Here is a 23,508-nt window from a genome sequence, read left to right as displayed (position 1 = left end):
GGGGCAAGGCTCTTGCATCTTTTAAGAGTGATATGGATAAGGAAATTACTTCATAGGTGCAGTATTTCAAAGCCCTGCAGCATTGCTGAATTCCCTTTTACCTATGCTGCAGACTGGCATCAAAGTCTCCAAAATTTTACTGGCACAAAAATGTAATTACTAGCCCAGTTAGTCATGCATTTCTGCATAGGTAACTTACATTTTAACTGCAAGCCCATTCCTAACCAGGTTACCAAAGCTTTCTCATCTGCTTGTCCTTCTTGGTAGGTGAAGAGAGCTGTATTTAGACATACAGGTGCTCCATTCTCAGCTCACTCTGCTCAGCCTGATAAAGTGTCCACCTGATTTCACATGTTATTGAAAGAAGCTGAAGGGTGATTTTGGAATGAATTCCTTTCAATTCTGTTACAGAAAAAGCATGTTACAGTTAGGGATGTGGTGACATCATCACGTAATGAAGTGAAGAAGTTTGTAAGCACTCTTATCATAGAGCATGTGACTCTATATGACGGAGGTCAATACAGCTGCACAGCCTCCAGCAGCCGAGTGACTAAGAAAAACAGTGTTTACGTCATCGTACATGGTAAGCCATATATCTGTGGATTTACTTGCCTGTATTGTATAATAAAGAAGGGACGTGGTGGCGCTGTGGGTTAAACTGCAGAAGCCTCTGTATTGCAAGGTCAGAAGGCCAGCAGTTATAAGATTGAATCCACATGACGGAGTGAGCTCCCATCGCTTGTCCCAGCTCCTGCCAACCTAGCAGTTTGGAAGCATGTAAATGCGAGTAGATAAATAGGTACCACCGTGGTGGGAAGGTAAGGGTGTTCTGTGTCTAGTCACGCTGGCCATGTGACAACGGAAACTGTCTACGGACAAACGTTGGCTCTATGGCTTGGTAATGGGGATGAGCACCGCGCCCTAGAGTCGGACACGACTGGACTAAATGTCAAGGGGAACCTTAAACTTAACCTAATTGTATAATAAGGAATTGATGTTAATATATTATAATTTTCAGAGAGGCAGTGGTGTTATTTTAAGGAGTGGATTGCAATCTATGAAAACCCACACAGAAATAAATTTGTTAGTTTCAAACATCCTACAATACTGTTTGTTTCTCTCATGTTTTTGCTTTAATATACAGTGGTGCCTCGACTTAGAAACTTAATCCGTATTGGAATGGTGTTTGTAAGCTGAAATGTTCATAAGTTGAAGCACCATTTCCCATAGGAATGGATTGAAAATAGATGAATCTATTCCAGTCAAAGGGGGAAAAAATCACCAAAAAAATAAAAAGAACATAGCAAGCCTGGTCAGAAGGCGCTGAGGTTTAAGAAGAAGAAAAAAAAAACTCCAAAAACAAACACTAAAGCCACTTCCATTGCTCAGGTTTAAGAAGAAGAAAAAAACTCCAAAAACAAACACTAAAGCCACCTCCATTGCTCAGGTTTAAGAAGAAGAAAAACAAAAACAAAAAATGAACAGCAAAGCCACCAACAACACAGCACAGAAACATACCCGCCCCAGACAAAACCCACCCAGATCAGTTTTTTAAAAGGAGAAAACAGCAGCTTACCTCCCTGCAGACAAACACACACACACACATACACACACTCACTCACTCACTCCGAAGCAGAAGGAGGCTGTCCCAAGCCTCCAATGATGATGATACTGCCGAAAGTGAAAGAGCTACAGTACAAAGCAGCCTCATTGCCACTTACAGTTAGAAATCTGAATTGCCTGCCTTTTCCCCTGCCTGTTTCTGTTCGTAAGTGAAAGCTCAGTTCGCAAGTTGAAGCAAAATGTTGCGACCGGAGCTGTTCGTAAGTTGAAATGTTCGTAAGTCGGGACGTTCGTAAGTCGAGGCACCACTGTATTGTGATATATTTCATGACAGAGAGTGAATGAAGTCCAATAGTAAGTTGCAACCAGAGTAGGCCCATTGAATCAGTTAAATTTATGGAAGAGTTGATTCACCAAATTCCCACTGATACAGTGGATCTACTCTAGTTGCAACTCACTGCTGGATTTCAGCTACTGAAATTTCAGCTCGTATTGATGCAGAGTGGATACATAGACAGGTTTGGCTTGATGATATCACCTCATTTTTTTTGTACTGTGTACAGCAGAAGAAATAGGTAACCAGACATCACACTGTTGTTTTCAGCTACAACAGTGCAGTAAGTTTCCCTTGTTACTAAAGGACTTTTGCCTTTATTTAAAAATAAATGAGCAATAGGAAAACATACCTCTCTGGAGAAGGATGAAAGAACTTGAATTGTCTCACATTATTGTTGTATTTTTAAATCTTGACAGAAAAACCCTTTATCATTTTGGGCAGAATGCCTTCTTTCGTGGAGACAAAACTGAGTGAATCAACTAAAATTCCTGTAATGTTTAGAGGCTATCCTCCTCCAGATGCCAAATGGTAAGAATAGAACAACTCGGGGAAGGAGAATCCTTGAAATAAAGGAAAATGTATAGTTCTCCATTGGTGGTGGTGGGAGCACTTTATTTCAATTTTGTTTGCGTATAATTATTGTACACTTATACAAATCTTGTTGATTCAGTGAGTTTACTGTATTGCAGAAATGGCAATTAGACTGGGGTCATTAAAAAGCAACAGCACTGCTGAAGTGCTAGAGACTCATTGTCTAGGACACAATAAACAGGACAGTTCCTATTCTGTTGGTTCTAAATATGTTTTTGTAATGCTTTTTCCTAACATTTTTAATATAATGTTATTAATTCTTTTGTAATATTTAAATAATTTACTATTCTTAGCATTTAATATTGTGTTTTTAGTTGCATAATCCTTTTTGGTTCCTTTTTTAGGAGACAAGTAGAGTAAAATGTTCTAAATGAATGAATAAATACAATAATCTATAAATTTCAGTGACAATGTAACATAAATACTTGCCTTTTGTTTTTAGTTGCTTTGATGAAGTCAAAAGTTAAAGCATTTTCCTTTAAGATTTTAATATTTCTGTTACTTTGGTCATGATAATAATTACATGTTTTTACTGATTAAGTACATCCTCTTGGACACATTTATCTGAAGTGCTGTTCGATGTTTTAAAAATCTCTCTCCCCTCCCCCCCCCCAGCCAGGAGAAGATCTTTGTTTCACCCTTTGATAGTCACTGGGTGGCTATGGGTGTCAGTCTTTCCCCCCTCAGTGTATCTACCTGACAGAAATTTTGTGCAGAAATATGTAAATCCCACATACTTTGCCATGAGGTCCTCAAAAGAAGGTTAGATACATATGTGGTTCTATATTTCCCCTGTATAACAATTGTATTTTTCAAACTTACTAAGTCAGCTGTTTTTTTTTTTTTTTTTTTTGGGCAGGTATAAAAATGGAAATCCTATAGCTGCAAATCGTACAGTTAAACTTGGTTACTCCTTGACAATTACTGAAATAAGTGAAAGAGATGCTGGGAATTATACCATTGTGCTGACCAATCCCATTAATAAGGAGCAAGAGAAGCACACATTTCATCTGGTTGTGAATGGTAAAATTCATTGTCTTAAATTCTTTTTTTCTTCCATTGCCATCAATGATAAACTGTGTAGGGGTGGTGATATTTCTTCCCCCTATTTACAATGGAAAACTCATTCCCAATTTATACTGACCAGGTAGCAAGCTGGAGATCTATCCAAATTATAATCTTCAAATCACAAACTATTGTAGGAATATAGCTGTCCAAAATATGAAATGGGCCTCACTAATGGGCCTCCCATCATCCTTAGCCCATTACTAAGGATGTTGTGGACTGAGAATGTAGTTCAGTGATAAACTAAACCATGGCAATTTACTTTTACAAGTAATTTATTGCCATTATGGTCCAAGGTCCTGAAAGGAGTAAATTGCTTTTATTGGTAAAATTTATTAAAAATAACTTTCTGCTTTTTATGTTTTTCAAATCTAACTAAAATAATTAGTTCTTACTTTCTTAAAAATATGAATGCTACAGGTCTATGATATGCAGTACAAAACTTAGTTTCCTGCCATCTGTCTCCTCATCACAACCACACAAAATTGTATGAGGTAGTGGCTTGAAGCACAGCACAAGCCACCACCTGGTTCATGTGATATTTCTTCTCTACTGTTTAGTGAGGCCATACTCTGTAGAAGCAAAAGTAACTAAAATGTTACAGATATGCTACAAACAGGATGAAGGTATCCCTTCTTCAGATGCAATTTAGTCTTACCTTTTCCATGGTGGAGGAAACTGATTACAAGTAACTAATTGTTTACAGTTTCTTACATTCACACTTTGGACAGAGTTCATGATTTGAATGCAGATGGAGCCTTTCTCCAGGTAAGTCAGGGATGATCTCCAAGACCTTGTGAAACTGCCCCACTGAGTATCATCTAGTCAATGTAGACTATTGATTTAGGTGGACCAACATTGCTAACTCTTAAGGTGAAAACATCTCTCTAAATTCTCCCGAGCTTTTTTTTAAATACATGGCTTGATTTGCAGCAGTAGTGATAACATTCTCTCTCTCTGACCAGTTAGACCAGCTTTTATTTTTTTTAGGGTGATGAGTGGCAAAGTCTGTTATAAAGCCATCTATGCAAAGATTTCCAACATCTACAACAGGCCTGCTTCATTTATGACCTGTCAGGTTAAACATAGCACTCCAGATGTGTAGAATGGCCAATGAGGGTTCTGTATTTCACTGAATCTCGTGATTTTATGATCTAATGCAGACAGCAAAAGCAGTAGGTTTATCAAGGCCCAGGTGGGTTAACATCCATTCCACTTCATTGCCTTGACTCTATCCTTCATTTTAGCTTATTTTTTAATATAAACTTTTGGTTATCCAGATGTTGCACAAAAAGAATGCTATTTTCAATTTGCTGTATAATTTTTTTTTGTCTTTGTATTCTGTTTTTTTCCTGACTTGGGTGCTCTGTTATACTCCTTTACACACAAACCCTCCCCTTGTTGTTCACGTGTGCCTCACCCATCCTTCCTGTTCTTCATTCATTGTCCTTTCTAGCTTCACCCCTCAAATTCCTTTTGCCCGTAGCTGTTTGGGAAACAGCATTGTGTTGTTTCCGAAGCAGCCAGTTGCCAGGCAACATTGTTTCTTTGATACTGTGGTCAATCACAGCAAAGAGGTGAAAACGTCTTTTTGACATGGTGGTCGACCAACAACTTTATGGAAATTGAAGATGTTGCCTAGACCAATGTCCATATAAAGCAGGGATAGGGAACTTTCAGCTATGAGAGGATGTAACCTATGGGTGTTCCATTTTAGTGTTCAAGTCTTTGGCACCTCCTCCCTTCTCTCTCATCTGTTGTGCTTATCTCCAGTCACAGACTGGAGATGAGTTACCTCCTCTGGAAATCTTGTGTGATATCAGTCATGTCATTTTGTTCTTTGATGTTGCAGTGGTTTGTACCAAAAAAAAAGTTTTGAAGGGAGATTTGAGAGGGAGACTGATGAAGTGGATTTTATCCAGTATACATCTAAACGTTAAAATACTATGTAAATTTATAAGTTGATTTTCTTGTCATCTTTGTACATAACAAAAAATTCATTCTCTTTAGCAAAACTCTGGCTTCTGAACAATAAGCTGTCTTCAAAAGTAATTACTCCAACATGAAACAGACAACATCCTAAGCATTTTGTATCAGACAAAAAATATATATACATCAGCCAGTTATTCTACTTATTGCCAGGATGTTTATGTTCCCATTGTAAATAGTTTGGAAGTTACTTGCTTGTGTTATTAATGCTACTACAACTTTAAATTTTTTTTACCTTTTTTTGCATCCCATTATGCTTGATCCCCACACCTATGTATACCTGTGACCTAAATATTGTACTCCATAGATCTTAGGGAGTAGTATAATCCTTGAAAGCTCATAGTGAAATAAATGTGTTGATTTTTAAGTCATAACCATAAACATGGGGAATTTCAGCGCAAAACATCTTTGGGCAAAACTTTAAGGGGGTAAACCTCCCCAAATAATGTAATGAAGACTGAGCTGGCTTAGTATCCACAGAATACTAAATGAATGTTGCAGCAAGAGGAGAAGACCAGATGGCATGCAGAATGGAGTGAAGAATCGTGGAGGAGAGCATGGCTGTCTAGAACTAAAAAAACAAACAAACAAACCAGTACTCCATGCTACAACATTTTGTTACAGCCCCCTATCCACCCTGTGCTTGCTAAAACTAGTTTAATTATAGGAGTCCATGAATGTAATTCCTTAACCTATCTTTTCCTCTGCAGTTCCACCTCATATTGGGGAGAATGCTCTTCTGGCTCCTGTGGATTCTTACAAGTATGGCTCTACTCAAATCTTAACATGTACCGTGTATGCAGTCCCAGCAGTAACCAGGATTCATTGGTACTGGCAGTTTGAAGAAGAATGTACTTTCAACCCACAGTAAGTTCATCATGATTTGCTGGCACTAGGGCCTTGTGTTGCCGACTCTCTCCTTTCAATTCAGTTGCTTTAATATTCATCTTTATCTGACTTGTCCTACCCTACATCTCACAACCTAAGATGAGTTGGTTTTCCATTGTAATGGTCTTTTTGTAAAACACTGCACATTTCCAGAGGCATGAATATATTTTAGTGGCTGACTTACACCATGGTTCTCTCTTCCCTTAGATATCGATCTGAGTTTAGCCCTGAACATTATTTAGGATCATGGCAATGTTCCTTCAACCCCTTCTCTTGCTTTGCAGATTTCACTTGGCATTTTTCACATGCACACACACACTCATTTCGGACTTGAGAGCAACTACATAATTAAACCGTAGCACACTTCAGACTGGCACATTCCTTTCTCCTCTTATTCACACCAGAATGGATCAGAAACATCTATTACTCATTTGCTTCTTATCCCCAAATGAGACTGCTGTGTGACACTTGGTGTGATGTTTAGATGGAAGACACCCCATCTGTTTAACTCCCTTTTCATTCCTATGATATGACTGTTTGACCAATAACTGTTTTAGATTGTATTTTGGTGTAACTTGTTTACTAAAGTAGCCCTTTGGAGCAATGAAGCTGAATAATAAACCCAACTTTGGACTACAGGAAGAATCAAGCCTGTATAAAAAAATATTCATTTCCACCTCTCCCTGACAGTAGACAAAACTTCCTCTGATTCCTCTAAAAATTTGTAAGTGTGAATGCACTTGGGAATTGGCTCCAGCAACACATGTTGCCACAGCACAAAAAAGGCAGATGACTTTCCTCCTTCCTGCCTATAAGTGTCTTTGATTGTCACATCTGAGAAGTATTGTTTTTCCTATTAGCACAGTGTTGGGCTGATTAATATGAGCTTGAGGTGTGCAAGGTGTCTGCCAATATAAAATCCACTCCTTTAAGTAATAAATACATTATGCCACGAGTGCAGAGCTAAGGAGAAATATACTCTTGCTGCATCCATGGGCCAGGAAAAGAACTGCTGGATGGTGTGGGTTTGGGGTGGGTGTGATTACATTATTGCAAGCAGCTTTTAGAATTCTTCCACCGGCAGGGATATGAAATTTCCAAATAAATAAGCAATTTACAATTTTTTGTCCAGTTGTTCCTATTCAGATCATTGAGGTGGATCCAAATTTGATCAATACAGCTCAATGAGACTGAAACAATCTATCTGGGCATAAGGTTTTAGCTCTGGGCACTTCCTAGTTCTCAGTTGTGATTGTTGTTGTTGTTCGTACTTCTGACAGATCTGGTGTTTGTTGTTCTGCTTTTCTTGCTTACGTCAACCCTACTGCTGAATTTGACACAGTCTCTTATCTATGTGAAAGCGTATCTTGGAGGAAGTGCCTTGATTGATGTTAGGGAATGATAGAGTGCACTTCTGACCAGGACCCTCTTCACTTCCCTTATCTTAGATTTGCACAAGGCCAGACTTCCTTTTAGGAATTTTAAAAAAAAGTAGCAGAGAAGGAGCCAGCTTTCCTGTTGTTGTTTTTAAAATCACTTCCACTATCTCCTTCCTTTGGTGCCTGGTCATTTCCTACGCAAAGCCTAGTATCCTAGAGAAATACTTGAGGGAGTCTATTGATTTCTATGTCCCCCTCTGTCTTCTTTCTTCCTCTTGAACCAAATTAGCTCAAATTGTCTATTTTATGAATGGAGGTTTGTTCCCAAAATAGCTGTTTTGCTCCCATCAGTGGCCTGGCTGTGGGCTGACCTAGGCAGAATAATGAAAGAATGTACCTCTAGGTCATGGGGATTTCTATTTTTATGTAGCAGCAAAGTCTTGGAATGTGGGGTATTGTTTATTTATTATATTGCAATGAATCCTGTAACAAAATGTTGCAGCATATTCTCTTCCATAGAACATGAAATATCCTTATCGATGATTCTAGCCAGTCATGCCCTGTTGGAAGGATGCTAATGTGCTCTAGAGACTGTGCCCACCACGTTAGACCATGCTACAGGCGTGATCATCCAGGACCGAGCAGAGCAGATGGAACGCTGGGTGCAGCACTACTCTGAGCTACATTCCAGAGAGAACGTAGTAACAGAAGAAGCATTAAATAACATTGAGTGCCTGCTTGTCTTGGAAGAGTTGGACAGTGAACCAACTTTAGCAGAAATAAAAGTGGCCTTGGATTCCCTCGCCTCCGGCAAGGCATCTGGAAAGGATAACATCCCTGTTGAAGTGCTGAAGTGCTGTAAAGAGACCATCACCATCAAACTGTATGAAGTCTTTCATCTTTGCTGGAGCAAAAGTGGAGTACCACAGAACATGAAGGATGCAAACATAGTCACATTGTAAAAGAACAAAGGAGACAGGGGCAACTGCAATAACTACTATGGCATCTCTCTTCTCAGTGTTGTAGGGAAGCTGCTTGCCTGTGTTATACTGAAGGGACTCCAGGTGCTTGCAGACAGAGTCTATCCAGAATCACAGTGTGGATTTTGAGCTAATAGATCCACCACTGACATGATATTCTCCCTCAGACAGTTTCAGGAGAAGTGCAGGGAACAACAACAGCCACTCTTTGTCACCTTCATAGATCTCACAAAGGCCTTTGATTTGGTTAGCATGGATGGCCTTTTAAAATACATTCCAATATTGGATGTTCACCTCGACTCTTTAACATCATCAGGTCCTTTCATGAGGAAATGAAGGGCACTATAGTTTTTGATGGCTCAACATCAGATCCCTTTGACATCCGAAGCGGACACAGGGCTGTGTCCTTGTGCCAACCCTTCTTGGAATCTTTTTTGCTGTCATGCTGAAGCATGCCTTCGGAACTGCATCAGAAGGTGTCTATCTCTGGACTAGATCTGATGGAAAGCTCTTTAATCTGTCTGCTGAAGACCTCCAACAACTCATGAATTGTTTAAGCAAGGCCTGCCAAGACTTTGAACTAACAATCAGCCTGAAGAAAACACAATCATGGGCCAGGGTGTGGACTCACCTCCCACTATTACCATCTCCACGCAAGAATTGGAGGTTGTTCATGACTTTGTGTACCTTGGCTCAACGATTTCTGACACTCTCTCCCTAGATATCGAGCTGGATAAACGCATTGGCAAAGCAGCTACCATGTTCTCCAGACTCACAAAGAGAGTATGGCTCAATGAGAAGCTGACGACACATACCAAGATCCAGGTCTATAGAGCCTGTGTCCTGAGCACACACCTGTACTGCAGTGAATCCTGGACACTTTGTGCACGGCAGGAGAGGAAACTGAACACGTTCCATATGTGTTGCCTCTGATGCATTTTTGGTATCACCTGACAGGACAAAGTTCCAAATAGTGTAGTCCTAGATCGAGCTGGAATTTTTAGCATGTATACATTTCTGAAACAGTGATGTCTACGTTGGCTTGGGTATGCCGTGAGAATGGCTGATGGTTAGATTCCAAAAGATCTCATCTCCTGAATGGAAAATTAGTGCAGGGAAATCGCCCCAGAGGGAGACCACAGCTGCGATACAAGGATATCTGCAAGCAGGATCTGAAGGCCTTAGGAATGGACCTCAACAGACACTTGTCCAGCAGGCCGAGGCAAAGAGGCAGTCCCAACAGCAGCAAAATCAGGGAGCTGGACAGGTGACAGATTGTATTTGTCTTCAGTGTGGAAGGGATTGTCACTCTCGAATTGGCCTTCTCAGCCACACTAGACGCTGTTCCAAGTCCTCCGTACAGAGCACGTTACCATAGTCTCTCGTGACTGAAGGAAGCCTAATCCAAAAGAGAGAGAGAGAGAGAGAGAGAGAGAGAGAGCTCTAAGGGACTCAAGCTGCTCAGTTCATGCTTCTCACCCTTGCATCCAGTTTTCTCTTTTTCCTACTAACATCCCTGCAGGATTTTAGCCAAAAATGAAAAATAAAAAAAAATGGCATTAAGACAAACATCAAGAAACACGTTTTGACATATGCCATTATTATTGTTATTTTTGTTGTTGTTGTTGTTGTTAAAAAACTTACAGACATGAGCAGCCTAGTTTGTTACATAAAGGATTGTTTGCTTTAAAAAAAAAACTTTAAAATGTCTCACAGTAAGCCATAGCAGTTAAAGTGGCATCAGTCTAGCTAAAATAAAAATTATATTACTTCAAGTCAATTCTGATTTTTAATGACCCTTCTCAGAAGTGGTTTACCAGTCCCTTGTGCTGGGAGCACGCTGGCAAGTCAAACTCCTATCCTCTGGGTCTACTGCCAACTCCCTAGCTCACTGTGCTAACTGGCCAGCATCAAACTGCTACAACTGTACAATGACACATTCTTAATAGGTCTGGACTGATGGCACTGGACTACTAGGGTTTCTGATTTGAGGAAATGATAGTCACGGCTCTTTTTCCTTTACAGTAGAGATTCCAGTGGCATTTAATCTAGGCACAGGTTTAGCTTCAGGAATTGTGCAACATCCGGTGTTCCATTAATTAGTTCTATGAAGGTTGTCAGACATACTTTTGATTTGTGTGCTTGTCTGTATTATGGGCCCATATCTTGAACATTTACTAATTCAAGAAACACCTGATGGGTTTTTTTCTGTTCTTTTTCTCTTGCAGCCAAGCTGGACTAGGAAATAATCCATACGCCTGTAAGAAATGGAAGGACATAACTGATAGAAGAGGTGGAAATCAGATTGAAATAGTAAAACATCAGTCTGTTGTGATTGCTGGAAAAATGAAAGTGAGTCAGTCATCTTTTTTTCCATTTGAAGTACTGTTTGAAAATACTGAACTAGAATCTACCTTAGTAAGAGTGTTTGTGAACATTATAATCATGGACCTGTTTGTCCTAAACATACTTACAGATTACTGTAGACAGATTGAGACAGAACCTCAGTAAATCACTGGTATTCTTAGATATGTGGGATTATGGCCATGAAATTTAGAACCATGTGGTCCAGTGATGGAAAGCAATGAACCTAGAAATCTAGTTAAAATACTTAAATCCTTTGTTATGGATATTTCAAAGTGGCTTCAGATACTCTTTCTTAGCCTGAACAGTTCATCTGTAAAATGGAATGGATGCTTTACTATATATGTCATAGAGGGTTCATGTATAATAAACAGTAAAGATTTTGCAAATATTCTTTGGATTTTTAGCAAGGCTAAGCTCTGATCTGAACAAAGGAGGATCACTCACAAAAGTGGGTGAGGTGTTAATGATTTTACATGTCCTTAGGTTGGATGTGAGATATTCTTTCTGTGATTCAGAAAATGCCCCTGCCTAATTTGGAAGAATCTGCCTCTCCACATAGCTCACCACATTCAGCAGCTTCCCTCATGGTGTGTGGGGACTGGAGGGGCTGCCACGAAGCCAAGATAATAAGGAAATCTGCTTCCACCATCCCAATTTCATGTGACTGAATCTGGAACCAGTAATTTTGCTATTGCCATAATGGTGAATGATATTTAGGTATTCTGTTTACTCAGAGGTTATTTCACTGTGTCCAATAGGATTTCCTTGCAGCTAAAGGAATTTTACTTTGCAGTTTAAGGCTGAAATCTTAACCAAATTTTAGAATATAGATCTTCTTTAACTCAGTAGAACTAATTTTTATATAAATGTGTTCTATAATCTTATGTAGAAGGGTAAGTATGCTTTTTCCAGTTTAATTTAATGTTAAGATTTACGTTGGACAACAACGAGATTCTTTTGACCATTGTAACAAGATGGTTTGGAAAGGGTAAACAATTTCACTTTTGTTTGCCAGAGTGGGTAACCGGCAGGTCATGTAAGTTTCAAGTGCTGACAGGGTGCCTCAAACAATGGTGTGTTGTGTTGTGTTGTCCTGGAATTTATGATAGCCCAGATAGCTACATGTTCTGCTGACCTGTTGTGTGTGATTTAGTGAAGCCCTTTGAGCATGGCAATGTGGCGTGATGTTGTTTTATTTGTTTTCTTGTAGACTGTAAGCACCCTTGTCATTCAAGCAGCAAATGTATCTGTTCTGTACAGATGTGTGGCTAGTAACAAAGCTGGAGAGGGCGAGAGGGTCATTTCTTTTCATGTCACTAGTAAGTATTGCTCACTGTTTGCATGAGTTTTGCAGTTAATGTGTCTAACTAGTTTATGAAGCATACCAGAGACCTGATCCTGCTTCACTGTTACTCTGGTAAAGCACTTCCTGAATGTATGTAAGACTGCCAGAGTGCACTATGTTATTCAGAGTGTCTTTTATATGCTTGCTTTAAAATTCAAATTAAAGATGGGTTAAAGATTTCTGCTGCTTGGTCTGCTGTAAGTGATTGTGGAGACAGCGAGAGATTTGAATTGGGGAAAAGATCTTGTTCAGAGTAATAAGGTGGTTGTGTGTAAGCTAGTGATTCTGTGAACAATATCAAGTATGACAATACTAATCACGTTCACACTGAGTGAAATTGAGCAGTCGTGACAACTGTGTCTAGTCTTATTTATGCCAAGCTGAAACAAGCCAACTTGAACTTGTTGTTTAGAAACTTGGTTTGTTTCAGGTATCCATAGTTAAGATTAACTACACTTCTGGGTTTGGACACACTATTAAACTGTGGTTAAAACTGTGCCAAAAGCTTTCAGTCTCCTCATGGCTGTGGTGGAGTAGAGCAAGATATAATGATAAATGATGGTTTCTTAATTTATCTGAACCAGGTCCTTGAGTGAAGATGGGGAGATCTGATGATGTAGGATCAATTCTTTAGTTTTTGGTAGAACAATGTGTTGTTTCTACATAGAATCACCAGCACAAAGAGATAGAGGGCCAAATCAGTTGTGAATACATGGGGTACTGTAATATAAAAAAATATTTAGAAGGCAGCTAGATTTCTAGAGAAGTTGGTTATATTAAAGAATCATTTTCTGAATAATTCTCAGAATCTTTTCATAGTTTGTGGGTGGGTGTACACACTCAGTTTGACTTTTTTGATTCTTTGGTCCTTTGTGTCAGTTTGTATCTGAACTTGAAATTGCTAGTTTTTTCAAACAGCAGTTTCTAGAATCCCCCAACCAGCATAGCCTTGATGAGTTGCATTTTATAGTCCAGAAACTAGGGTATATGTAAGCTGAAGTCAAGCCATTTTCAAAATGATAACATTACCCTGCCCTACCCCCTGCATTTCTGTAGGAAACCCACTAAGAATGATGGAAGTTTCCTAGGATGACAAATTATGATTCTCTCTCTTTTCCAACAACAGGAGGTCTTGAGATTAATCTTCAGCCTCCAACTCAGCCAACTGTGAAGCACAATGTCTCCTTGCAGTGCACAGCAGACAGACTCACTTTTGAAAACCTGACCTGGTTTAAGCTTAGTCCTCGTACCTCCATGACGCGCCTTGGCAGGCTGCCCATGCCCGTTTGTAAGAACCTGGAAGCTCTTAAAAAACTGAACGCCTCAACTGCAAGTGCCAATGGAGAAAACATCACCATAGAACTCCTTCTCCATAACATTTCCCTCCAAGACAGTGGGGATTATGTGTGCATAGCTCAGGACAAAAAGACCAAAACACGACACTGCCTTGTCAAACACCTGGCAATTCAAGGTAATCTCATGCTGTTTGATGAGAAAAGAAACTATCTCATGCTATAATTAGAGATGGAGAGATGCATGTAATTCTTACATAACACTAATGGTAAACATTAATAATATAAACTGTTCTTGTCCAAATGAAGGAGAAAGGACTAGGGTTAAAATACTCCTGGTACACAATTATTTCTGTGCATTCCAAGACACTGTCTAGATGCACACACGCTTGAAGTGTCTTCAAATGGCAATTTAGCAGTTAGACAGTATTAATATAAAAACACAGTGCATGGTGCCTTGTACATGCCATAAGATTTATTTATTCTAGTTCTCAAAGTGTGGTGAAAGTGTTTTTCCTGGCACAAATGAATGCATTCAACAGCCAATATATATTTATACATGTAAATGTAGTGAGAAATGCATGCAGTTTTCAGGTACTATGGTAAACATAAATATTTGTGTCAGGAGGAAAAAAAGAGCAAAATGGTACTGAGATGAATTCAAATCAGAAGTCTAATGAATGCCTACAGAAACACTGAGTTGGATTGAGACTTAGTCCATTTTAGCTTAATGATTAATTTTTAGCATGTTACATTGTTACACTAATTTTGACATCAGAAATCAGGAATGCAAAGAAAATGGCATATAATACTTTGGTTGTCACCACTGTCTGCAAGAGGAACATTTTGTTGCCGTCTCTTTCAAAATATTCTTCTGGGAGTGTACGTTGCCTTCTCTACCCTGACACTTTCGAGATGTGTACACACCTCAAAATCCAATTGCTGATTGGATATGCTGGGATTTGCTGTCCAACGTATTTTCTGATTGATACACTGGAGTGGGCTGTCCTAAAACACGGCACCTGACAACCCATCTAATTAGGTTTTGCCATTCATCCGTGAATCTCTTCCTTTCTTTTAACCTCCAGCCACTTCTGGCAACATGAATTCTGTTCACTCACCATTCAAACACTTCGGATTGTGTAAGGGAGACATTCCTTCCAAAAAGCCTTTTAAAAATGCCTAACCTAAAAACAATTTTAAAGGTAGTTGCAGTGCATTATGCTTTATATTAAGAAAGAAAATAAGAAAAAGTAATATTACAATGTTAAGGGGATGGGGGTGGGAGAGAAGTAACTAATTAAAGGTAACTGTTATTTTAACTCGTTACATCTGATTGCCAACAATTTGATCAGTTATTCTGGGGTTTTTAGGCACCTGTAAAGTGGCTGAAGTCCTGTGGCTTAGCATATTAAATCATAAGTAGAGTAGGCCCATTGAAACAGTAGAACTTATGGAGGAGTTTAGTCACTAAATCTGTACTGATTCAGTAGGGCTAAATAACAGGATTTCAGCTATTGTGTTTAGGAAGGAGCTGCATAAAGGACATTTGTCCTATTGTTCAGGCAGTTAACCATTGAGATGCAACTCGTAATGAATTAAGACTTATTTCAGTTCCATAATTCCCAAATTGCATTTTTCAAATCCTGCATTTAAATTTTAATGTCTCTCTGTTTCAAATAGAACCAGTGGCGCCCATTATCACAGGGAACCTTGAGAATCAAACCACAATTATTGGTGAAACCATTGAAGTCTCTTGCATAGCAAATGGAATTCCCTCTCCACTCATCATGTGGTTTAAAAATAACGAATCTCTGGTTGAAGATTCAGGTGAGACTGAATGTTTTGATTTTGTGATTTCCCCTTGAAGAATTCATTTTGTAAAATTCTCCATTGATTTTGTTCTGATTGGTATACTCCTTGTTCAAGAAGCATAATTTATATTGTTTCCACTGTGGATTCCTGAACTTTGCTTTGCTGTGGCATGTTATAATTTGTGCCAGCCATTATTTCACATTAGCTCTGCCTCCTTTTCATGTTCAGTAGATGAGTGTGGGCATTTAGGTGACACTGGAACTGTAGCCACCCTGTTCCATCTGAAGAGAGCCAGCTTTATGTGCAGAGGCTTGTGTCCATTTAATTGGACTCCAAAAGGGGCAGGGTTTCTAAAATGGTTGACAGAGCCTCTAATGTGTACAGCTGCATTTTGGCTTTAAAAATACATTTAGACGATAACACTCAGAAGCGTTAGCTAAAGCTGCAAAATGTCTATGGTATTTCTCAAGGCATTTCACATGCTTTTTAAAAAAACATTATCTGTGGGAGACTAAAAACAGTATTTTTTCCCTAATTGTTGGACAGTTACATTGAACTAATTTGGCTCCAGTAAGAACTGGTTGCTATGATCTCAGCTGCTTGGGATGGTATCATAAGGCTCTGAGCTGGTTTTCAGCAAGGCAGGACTTTCAGTCCATGGCTCTTATAATGTTGCGCTAAAGGAACAGATGTGGTCAGTTGGCTCTTCATGGAGCAGTGGTTCCTAGCCTTGAAGCTCCTGGTAGTCTTGGACTGCAATTGCCAGAAGCCTTGAGATACGTCACAAACTCTTGGCTGTTTTAACAGAGTCCACTGAATGTTAGAGTCGAAATACATCTGTAGGCCTAAGACTGGGTTACCAAGTATGAATTTAGTTTTGAAAGGGAAATGCAGGTGTTTTTTCCCCTGAGACAGAGGGGATGTGGAGGGACATGTGCCTTCTGTAAAGACAACACAAGATTAACATTTTTCAGTATTAATAACATTAATTTCAGAAGTTAAAAGCATTTGATATAAAATGTTAATAATCAGTTAATGTCTCAGTTTCTGACAACTAACTGGAACTAATTTTCAAACTTCACATTCCAAACTCTGCTGAAACCACATTCTTTGATCGAGAAGTGATTTTAAGGGCCTTCTGCATGGGTGGGCTGGCCTCACTCACATCCTGAGAGGATGTCATTGGACACATGCCTTTCTAGATTGGCTTCCCACTGGTAATGGATTGGCCATGTTGTGAACAAAACTTGGGGTTAGATAAATCTTTGGTCCAATTCAGCATGGTTCTGCTTATGTTCTTAAGTCTTAGGTCTTCATCACCATAATGCAAGTTGCAGGATGGATATCAGCATTCAACAGAGATCCTGGGGCTGAGCCCATGTGCTTCATCTAGCTCCCCAGCTTAATTATTTAAGCAGAAGATGCATATGTGGGGTTTGGAGTGCATTTGCTATAGGAGATCAGAAGATTCAAGCCAAAATATATGCATGCCAGCATCTTTGTTGTGATAATGTAGACTATAAGCTCAAATAATAAGGATAAAAGAGTAATTCCAGTGTCCCTGTGTCCTTTACCAAGGTATTGTTCTGAAAGATGGCAACAGAACTCTCACCATACGAAGAGTGAGAAAGGAAGATGAAGGGCTGTACGCTTGTCATGCTTGCAATATCCTGGGCTGTGCAAAAGCAGCAACATATTTTGAAGTGGAAGGTCAGTATCATGCAGTTCAGGGCTGATTTCCCCAAATGTTGTCTTTTTTTCTTCAGTTATTTTTTTTTATTTGATGTATGTTTCCATCTACATGTGTCATGAGCTGAACACGCATTGAAAACATTGAGTTTGCTGGGTGATGGGTGATTCAGGAAAGGAATCAAGGCTGAGCAAAGAGAATTGACAGGGCTGAGCAAGGCAGCTAGGAGCTGTGAGGGTAGCCCAGAAAGTCCTTGATCCTCCAACACCAAAAAGAAAATGGAAAGAGAAATGATAGGATTATGTTACACAACCTGTGGGTAACTTCTTTGTAAGTCTGTTCCAAGACATTTTGCTACCCAAGACAAATCAACAAATGATAGCCATCTACACAATTCAGTTGTCCCCAGGCTGATTATATTATTGAGCATGAGTCAGAATATCAAAGACACACTATTCAGTGAGAATAAAATAATGATAGATGGTTTGTTGGCTTTTCATCACTATATACTACCAAAGGAAATTGCCTCACTCTAATGGAGGGTCAGCCCTGCTCCTGTGTCCTGATTTCAAGTTAATAGAGCTCTTCCCAGACAGTTATTTGCTCAAGTACAATCCTCTAAAAGAAAGAAAAAAATCACACTCTCCTGTTGAAAACTATAATCAGATTTCTTATTTTAAATATTATTTTATTTATTTATTTATTTATTTATTTGATTTTTACCCCGCCCCTCTAGACCATGTCTACTAATAAATAAATAAATAAATAAATAAATAAATAAATAAATAAATAAATAAAACTTTATTACTGTCAAAAGACCAGCCACAAATAAAATATCCAAAATATATAAATATACAGAAATATTCAAAATATTGGGATCGAATGCAAAGCAATAGCCGGTTCTGAGGTAAACAACAACATTGTCAAAACATCTCTCCTGAAGCAATTTCAAAATGTCTAGCAAACCATGTTCTGACTACGGAGGCCCATCCACTTTTAGGATCCTTTTTCTAATGCTTATAGTAGCAGTAAAGAATTTTGCAATACTATGTGTAAACATAGGATTGGAATCAGAGAGCAGCATAGCAGCACATGCATACATTGTTGCTCTGTACAGCCGGGAAATTGGCCAGTCAAAGGGGAATTTTAAATATTAGTGTGCATACAATGTAAAAGAATTCTTCTCAGAAAATGGAAAATGTTGCATTTGTATTATTAGCTACTTGGGTTTTTATGGTAATTATTAACCAAGCCCAAGATATATCCTGTTTTCATAATCCTCAGCAGGATATTGAAGTGATATGCCATATAACATATTTTTGTTGGATGGAAAGTACTTGTAAATTTTCCTCCATGCAAATGTGTGTGACGAATCATTTGTGAAATGCGACTTGCTACAGTATATATCCTAACATGTTTTTGTTTCTGTTTTAAGGAGATTGAAACATGACGATGATAAATGATTTGAGTTTATTCCCCTAGACATTTTCCCCCCGACACGTGTTTGTCTTAGTTGATTTCCTACATGGTGGGCTTCTCAAATATTCTTTCCTGAACAAGGAACCCCTTTCAAAACCTCAACTGATGACCGACCACAATAAGGTCTCAGCTCCTATCAATAAACCTATTGATAAAGCTCCTATCAATTGTTCCTTCCCAGGCACTGATGAGAAAACGAACCTCGAGCTCATTATTCTTGTTGGAACAGCAGTAATTGCCATGTTCTTCTGGTTGCTCCTAGTCATCATTCTTCGGACCGTTAAGCGGGTAATGAAACCAGTTCTCCCAATGTCCCAGTCAGCCTCAGTCTTGCATTACAAATGAAAAGTGGCAGACCCTCTTTTGTGTTGTTTTTATGCATTGTCTTTAAATCAACAGCCACATTTTTCCCTCTTGGTACCATCACATTCTTGCTGGGAACTGAGGGCATATAAAGTTTTACTTTTTAATTGACTAGGCATTTGGTGGGGAGAGAAAAGAGTCTTTTTTTCAGATATTAATAAAGCAAGTCATTAACGATGATTTGTGGGCACATGGCCTGCAACGTGGCAGGGAGGTGGGGCAGCATACTTGCATTCCTTTGAGCTAAAAAAATGTTCCAGACCTCTACAAAGCCAGTAAAAGTGACCAGATGCACATTGTCCAAGCAGTAAGGATAATTTTATTTAATTAGCTCTGCTACTGCTTTTTTCCAGGCCAATGGAGGAGAATTGAAGACTGGTTACCTGTCTATTATCATGGATCCAGATGAAGTCCCTATGGATGAGCAGTGTGAACGTCTTCCTTATGATGCCAACAAGTGGGAATTCCCCAGAGACAGGCTCAAGCTGGGTGGGTTTTCCTATCAGGAACTGAAGGCCCCATAGCCTTGAAGATTGCTTTCATTAGGCAATGGTTTAGGGAATGCTAGAGCTTGGAAAAGTTACTTTTCTGGATGATGACTCTCAGAATCCTCCAATTCACTGGTTCTTAACCTTTGCTACTCAGGTGTTTTTGGACTACAACTCCCAGAAGCCTTCACCATCAGCTGTGCTGGCTGGGGTTTCTGGGAGTTGCAGTTCAAAACACCTGAGTAACAAAGGTTAAGAACTACTGCTCCAATTGGTACAAGGTTATCCTGACTGGGAGATTCTGGGAAGTCTTGACTGAAAAGGTATTTTTTTCAAACACTGTACCTTGAGATGCAAACTTGAGAAATGGCTAATCACAGCTAATCCAATCGATTCCATCGACATAATTAACGCCAGTCTTGGAATTTGTTGCAGACTTAGGAAGGCTAATTCATGCACAGTGTTCTCCAACAAAATAGAATACAGTTTATATTGACCTCCTTGCTAATTACATTTCCACACTCTAGGGCAGTGGTCCCCAACCTTGGGCCTCCAGATGTTATTGGACTTCAACTCCCAGAAATCCTGGCCAGCAGAGGTGGTGGTGAAGGCTTCTGGGAGTTGTAGTCTAAGAACATCTGGAGGCCCAAGGTTGGGGACCACTGCTCTAGGGCAAAGTATGTGTGGTACTGCACCTTAGACTAGCACTATCTGTATTGATTTGTGACACAGCCTTGCACCCAAGCTCCCTGAACTTTTAATCTCACCTACAACCACCTAAAAATGGCTCCAAGAATTTTCAACTTCTCTGGAGCAAGTTTGGAGGATGTATGGAGGGCTGCAGTGGAGCTGCAGTGTCACCTGCTCTTGATACCACTAATGGAAACAGTTCCATCAATGGAGGTACCCCTCTGGATCCTGTCCACAATTTCCAAAAATGTTGGTCAGATACATACAAGAGTTGCCACCCACCACATAAGGTGGTAGGAGTCTGCATTTGTCTGGCTGTTCTCTTGGAAGGTGTGGTGTCCTCAGAGTCTTTGTTCAAGCCAGCTGTCCCCACATATCCTGTCAAATGAATTAGATGGCTTTCTTTCCCATTAATTCAGTTAATAGAAATTTAAAATTAAGGATGTGAAAATCTCTCAGGGTTTTCTGTATGTGTGTCCGTGTGTGTTTCTCTTAATCTTGCCTGTATTTTGTTCTTAGTTTTGCTTTATTTTTTATTTTTTTTATTTTATATACAACAAAACCTGTCACATAAAAAGAAAAGAAATTACATTAAAAAGAAAGTACAACACAAAAGGACAAAAACAGAAAATTTACGACTCAAGCAAAGTTAATATAGGAAAAAAAAAGACAAAAAAACTAGTGACCCAGCACTGGGACCACCCATTGTTGTTTTATATTGAGTTACAAAGCTTCACATTTTCCACCATGCACATCCATGTGCACTTATTATTGGAATGCAATCTACATTTATTTGCTCATTTAACCTGTTATACAAACTGTCTGTGTTGTCTGAAGTGTGTTAAAATTGCATGTATTTGTTGCAATTCACATTATCAGAAGTGCACATTATTTTATGTGAACTTTATTCCTTCAGAACACCTGTAAGACCTACAGAAGTTTGCATTTTCAAGGCATGTTGTGCTTTTTCACGTTGCAGTTCTCAAGCGGTGCAACAAAGCTACTTTTGTTGCAACCGCCAAGTGCAATCTCTGGTTAAATGTTGCCCTGTTTTGCTTTGTATCCAGGGAAGCCACTTGGTCGAGGAGCCTTTGGGCAAGTCATAGAAGCAGATGCCTTTGGAATTGACAAAGCTTCTACCTGCCAAACTGTTGCTGTCAAAATGCTTAAAGGTGAGAATCAAAAACACCTCTGAAGAAAATGCTGGGAAGTCAGCAAGCATTAATTTTTAGTATTGAATTGAGCACTGCTATTGGATAAGGGAAACCATACTGTATACTATTGTTCTGTGGCTTTGGGGGTTATAGACACTCCTGGATCCTGTTGTTTGGAACTGAAAATATGTACGCTTAGGTTAATATAAGTTGATTGTTGAATGTATACATTTATTGAAAAGTTTGCATATTTGCATGGAATAATGCATATGTAAGCCATTTGCATCAACAGAACATTTCCAAACAAATATGGCTAATAATCAGCTGAGATTAGGCAATGTGCACAGTCATGAATCTTTTCTGTGTTGTGCAGTTAAATTATTGTGGCTTCTGTATACATTTTGTTTTGTGGCCGGAGCTAAATGCATATTTTTTTCTGAATGGGAAAGATTGGCTGATCAATATATGTGTTACTTGACTATCATCAGCTTCATAGGCACAGTAATCACTTAAGGCATATTGCCTTTGAAACGCAATAAATCCTGTATGCATACTGTTGGCTTGTATACATTCTCCATGTTGCCTTCATGTGAGTATTCACAGTTGTTCGTTTTTATGCACATTTATGAAACTAAATTAACTGCAGAAACATGTTATATTAGCTGTGTCAGGAAGAAACGCTTCTCCCTTGTGCCTTGCTTCAAACAAGAAACCTGACCTTCAGATGCTGTCATTGAAACTACAGCTTCTGAGGGGAAAGTAAAGAACTTGCAAGGTGTAGGGTATTTGCTTCATGTCAAGCTCATAAGAACTTCTTGATAGAACAGTTGCAGCAGGATAGTTCAGGAAAATGCACGAATAAGCACAGACACAGTCTCTAAGTCTCTAAGTGCAGTCACACAAGGTTTTTGTACCAATATGGCACTGCATCACAAAAGGCACACATTAGGATTGTGTCTTTCATTTCATTTAAATGAAGATGGAAAATGAGCCTGCATGGATACTTTAACATATGTAACAACAGTGTATATGTTCTTTTTCTTTGGCAGATGGTGCAACACACAGTGAGCACAGGGCACTGATGTCTGAGCTCAAAATCCTAATTCATATTGGCCATCATCTCAATGTGGTTAACTTACTGGGAGCTTGTACAAAGCCGGGAGGTAAGCATTGGAAGACATTTGTTGATTTGTGGATGACACAGCTAACCAGCAGAGCACAAGTATTGCAAATTGGTCGAAAGAATTAGCCATTAATGGATTTGAAGCTGCTGAGCTTGCTAACAAAAGAAGTTGCACTATATTGAGTCAGGTGGGTCAAGCAAGATCATTTCCTAGAGATCAGTGGAGATTCCTGGAGACGCCTTTGTGGTCTCCCATCCAAGTACTACATCCAAGCTTGCTTCTGTGTAAGTTACTAAATAAGATGAGATCAATCAGTGTTGGTTATATCTGTCTGCATCTTTGAGATCAGCAATGAAGAAACTGCAACTACAAAACAGCATTGTACAGCACAACAGAGCGGAGATTTTGTGACAATAACTTCTAAAATTTCTCAGCCAACATTTTGGTTTGGGGATTCTGGGAGCTGTAGTCCAAAAAACCCCCACACAACCACCACCTCGAGAACAAATAACAGACGTTATAATGTGTGGTGCAGATGTGATATGTGGTGCTGTGTGAAGCCATTTTTTGTGGTAAAACAGACCCAGGATATCACCAGATATTCCATTTAGGTGTGAGCCCAAAGCGGGTCTCTGAACATGATCGGTGAAAACTTAATGAAAACAAAGTATCAATATTTTGTGTATATTTTCTGAATCTTCACAAAATACTGTGTAGAGAGAGAACTTCTGAAAACTTTTTTCTGTTGTGACAAGTGTTATACATAGCAGATTATGTAACATTTGACCCACGAAGCTAAGCAGGAGGCTTCTTAAGTCTTTCATGACTGGCAAGTTGGACATTTTAGCTTCTCAGACCACAAGTATAGCAGGCTTGGTAGAGACAGCTGTTACAAAAAAAAGCAAGAAC

General features: G+C 39.2%; 1 protein-coding gene and 1 long non-coding RNA gene across 2 annotated transcripts in view; both read left to right on the top strand.

The window, feature by feature from the left end:
• KDR (kinase insert domain receptor) overlaps positions 1-23,508 on the top strand; it is a 56,896-nt gene that overhangs the window by 17,663 nt on the left and 15,725 nt on the right. The window contains exons 7-19 of the mRNA XM_020792530.3: positions 412-583; positions 2,317-2,428; positions 3,351-3,514; positions 6,256-6,412; positions 11,021-11,144; positions 12,370-12,478; positions 13,631-13,975; positions 15,480-15,626; positions 17,190-17,321; positions 18,962-19,068; positions 19,497-19,632; positions 21,389-21,493; positions 22,525-22,638. Of these exons, the coding sequence (XP_020648189.3) occupies positions 412-583; positions 2,317-2,428; positions 3,351-3,514; positions 6,256-6,412; positions 11,021-11,144; positions 12,370-12,478; positions 13,631-13,975; positions 15,480-15,626; positions 17,190-17,321; positions 18,962-19,068; positions 19,497-19,632; positions 21,389-21,493; positions 22,525-22,638 (1,924 nt within the window). The remainder of the gene's footprint in view (positions 1-411; positions 584-2,316; positions 2,429-3,350; positions 3,515-6,255; positions 6,413-11,020; positions 11,145-12,369; positions 12,479-13,630; positions 13,976-15,479; positions 15,627-17,189; positions 17,322-18,961; positions 19,069-19,496; positions 19,633-21,388; positions 21,494-22,524; positions 22,639-23,508) is intronic.
• On the top strand, positions 704-1,541 carry LOC144589616 (uncharacterized). The gene is made up of 2 exons (XR_013545838.1): positions 704-1,328; positions 1,390-1,541. It is a non-coding gene; the product is annotated as an uncharacterized LOC144589616 (long non-coding RNA).

The sequence above is a fragment of the Pogona vitticeps genome, chromosome 5 (assembly GCF_051106095.1).
Source record: "Pogona vitticeps strain Pit_001003342236 chromosome 5, PviZW2.1, whole genome shotgun sequence".
Lineage (NCBI taxonomy): Eukaryota > Metazoa > Chordata > Lepidosauria > Squamata > Agamidae > Pogona > Pogona vitticeps.
Note: the sequence above shows the minus strand (reverse complement) of the source record. Positions and strands in the feature narration are given on the sequence as shown.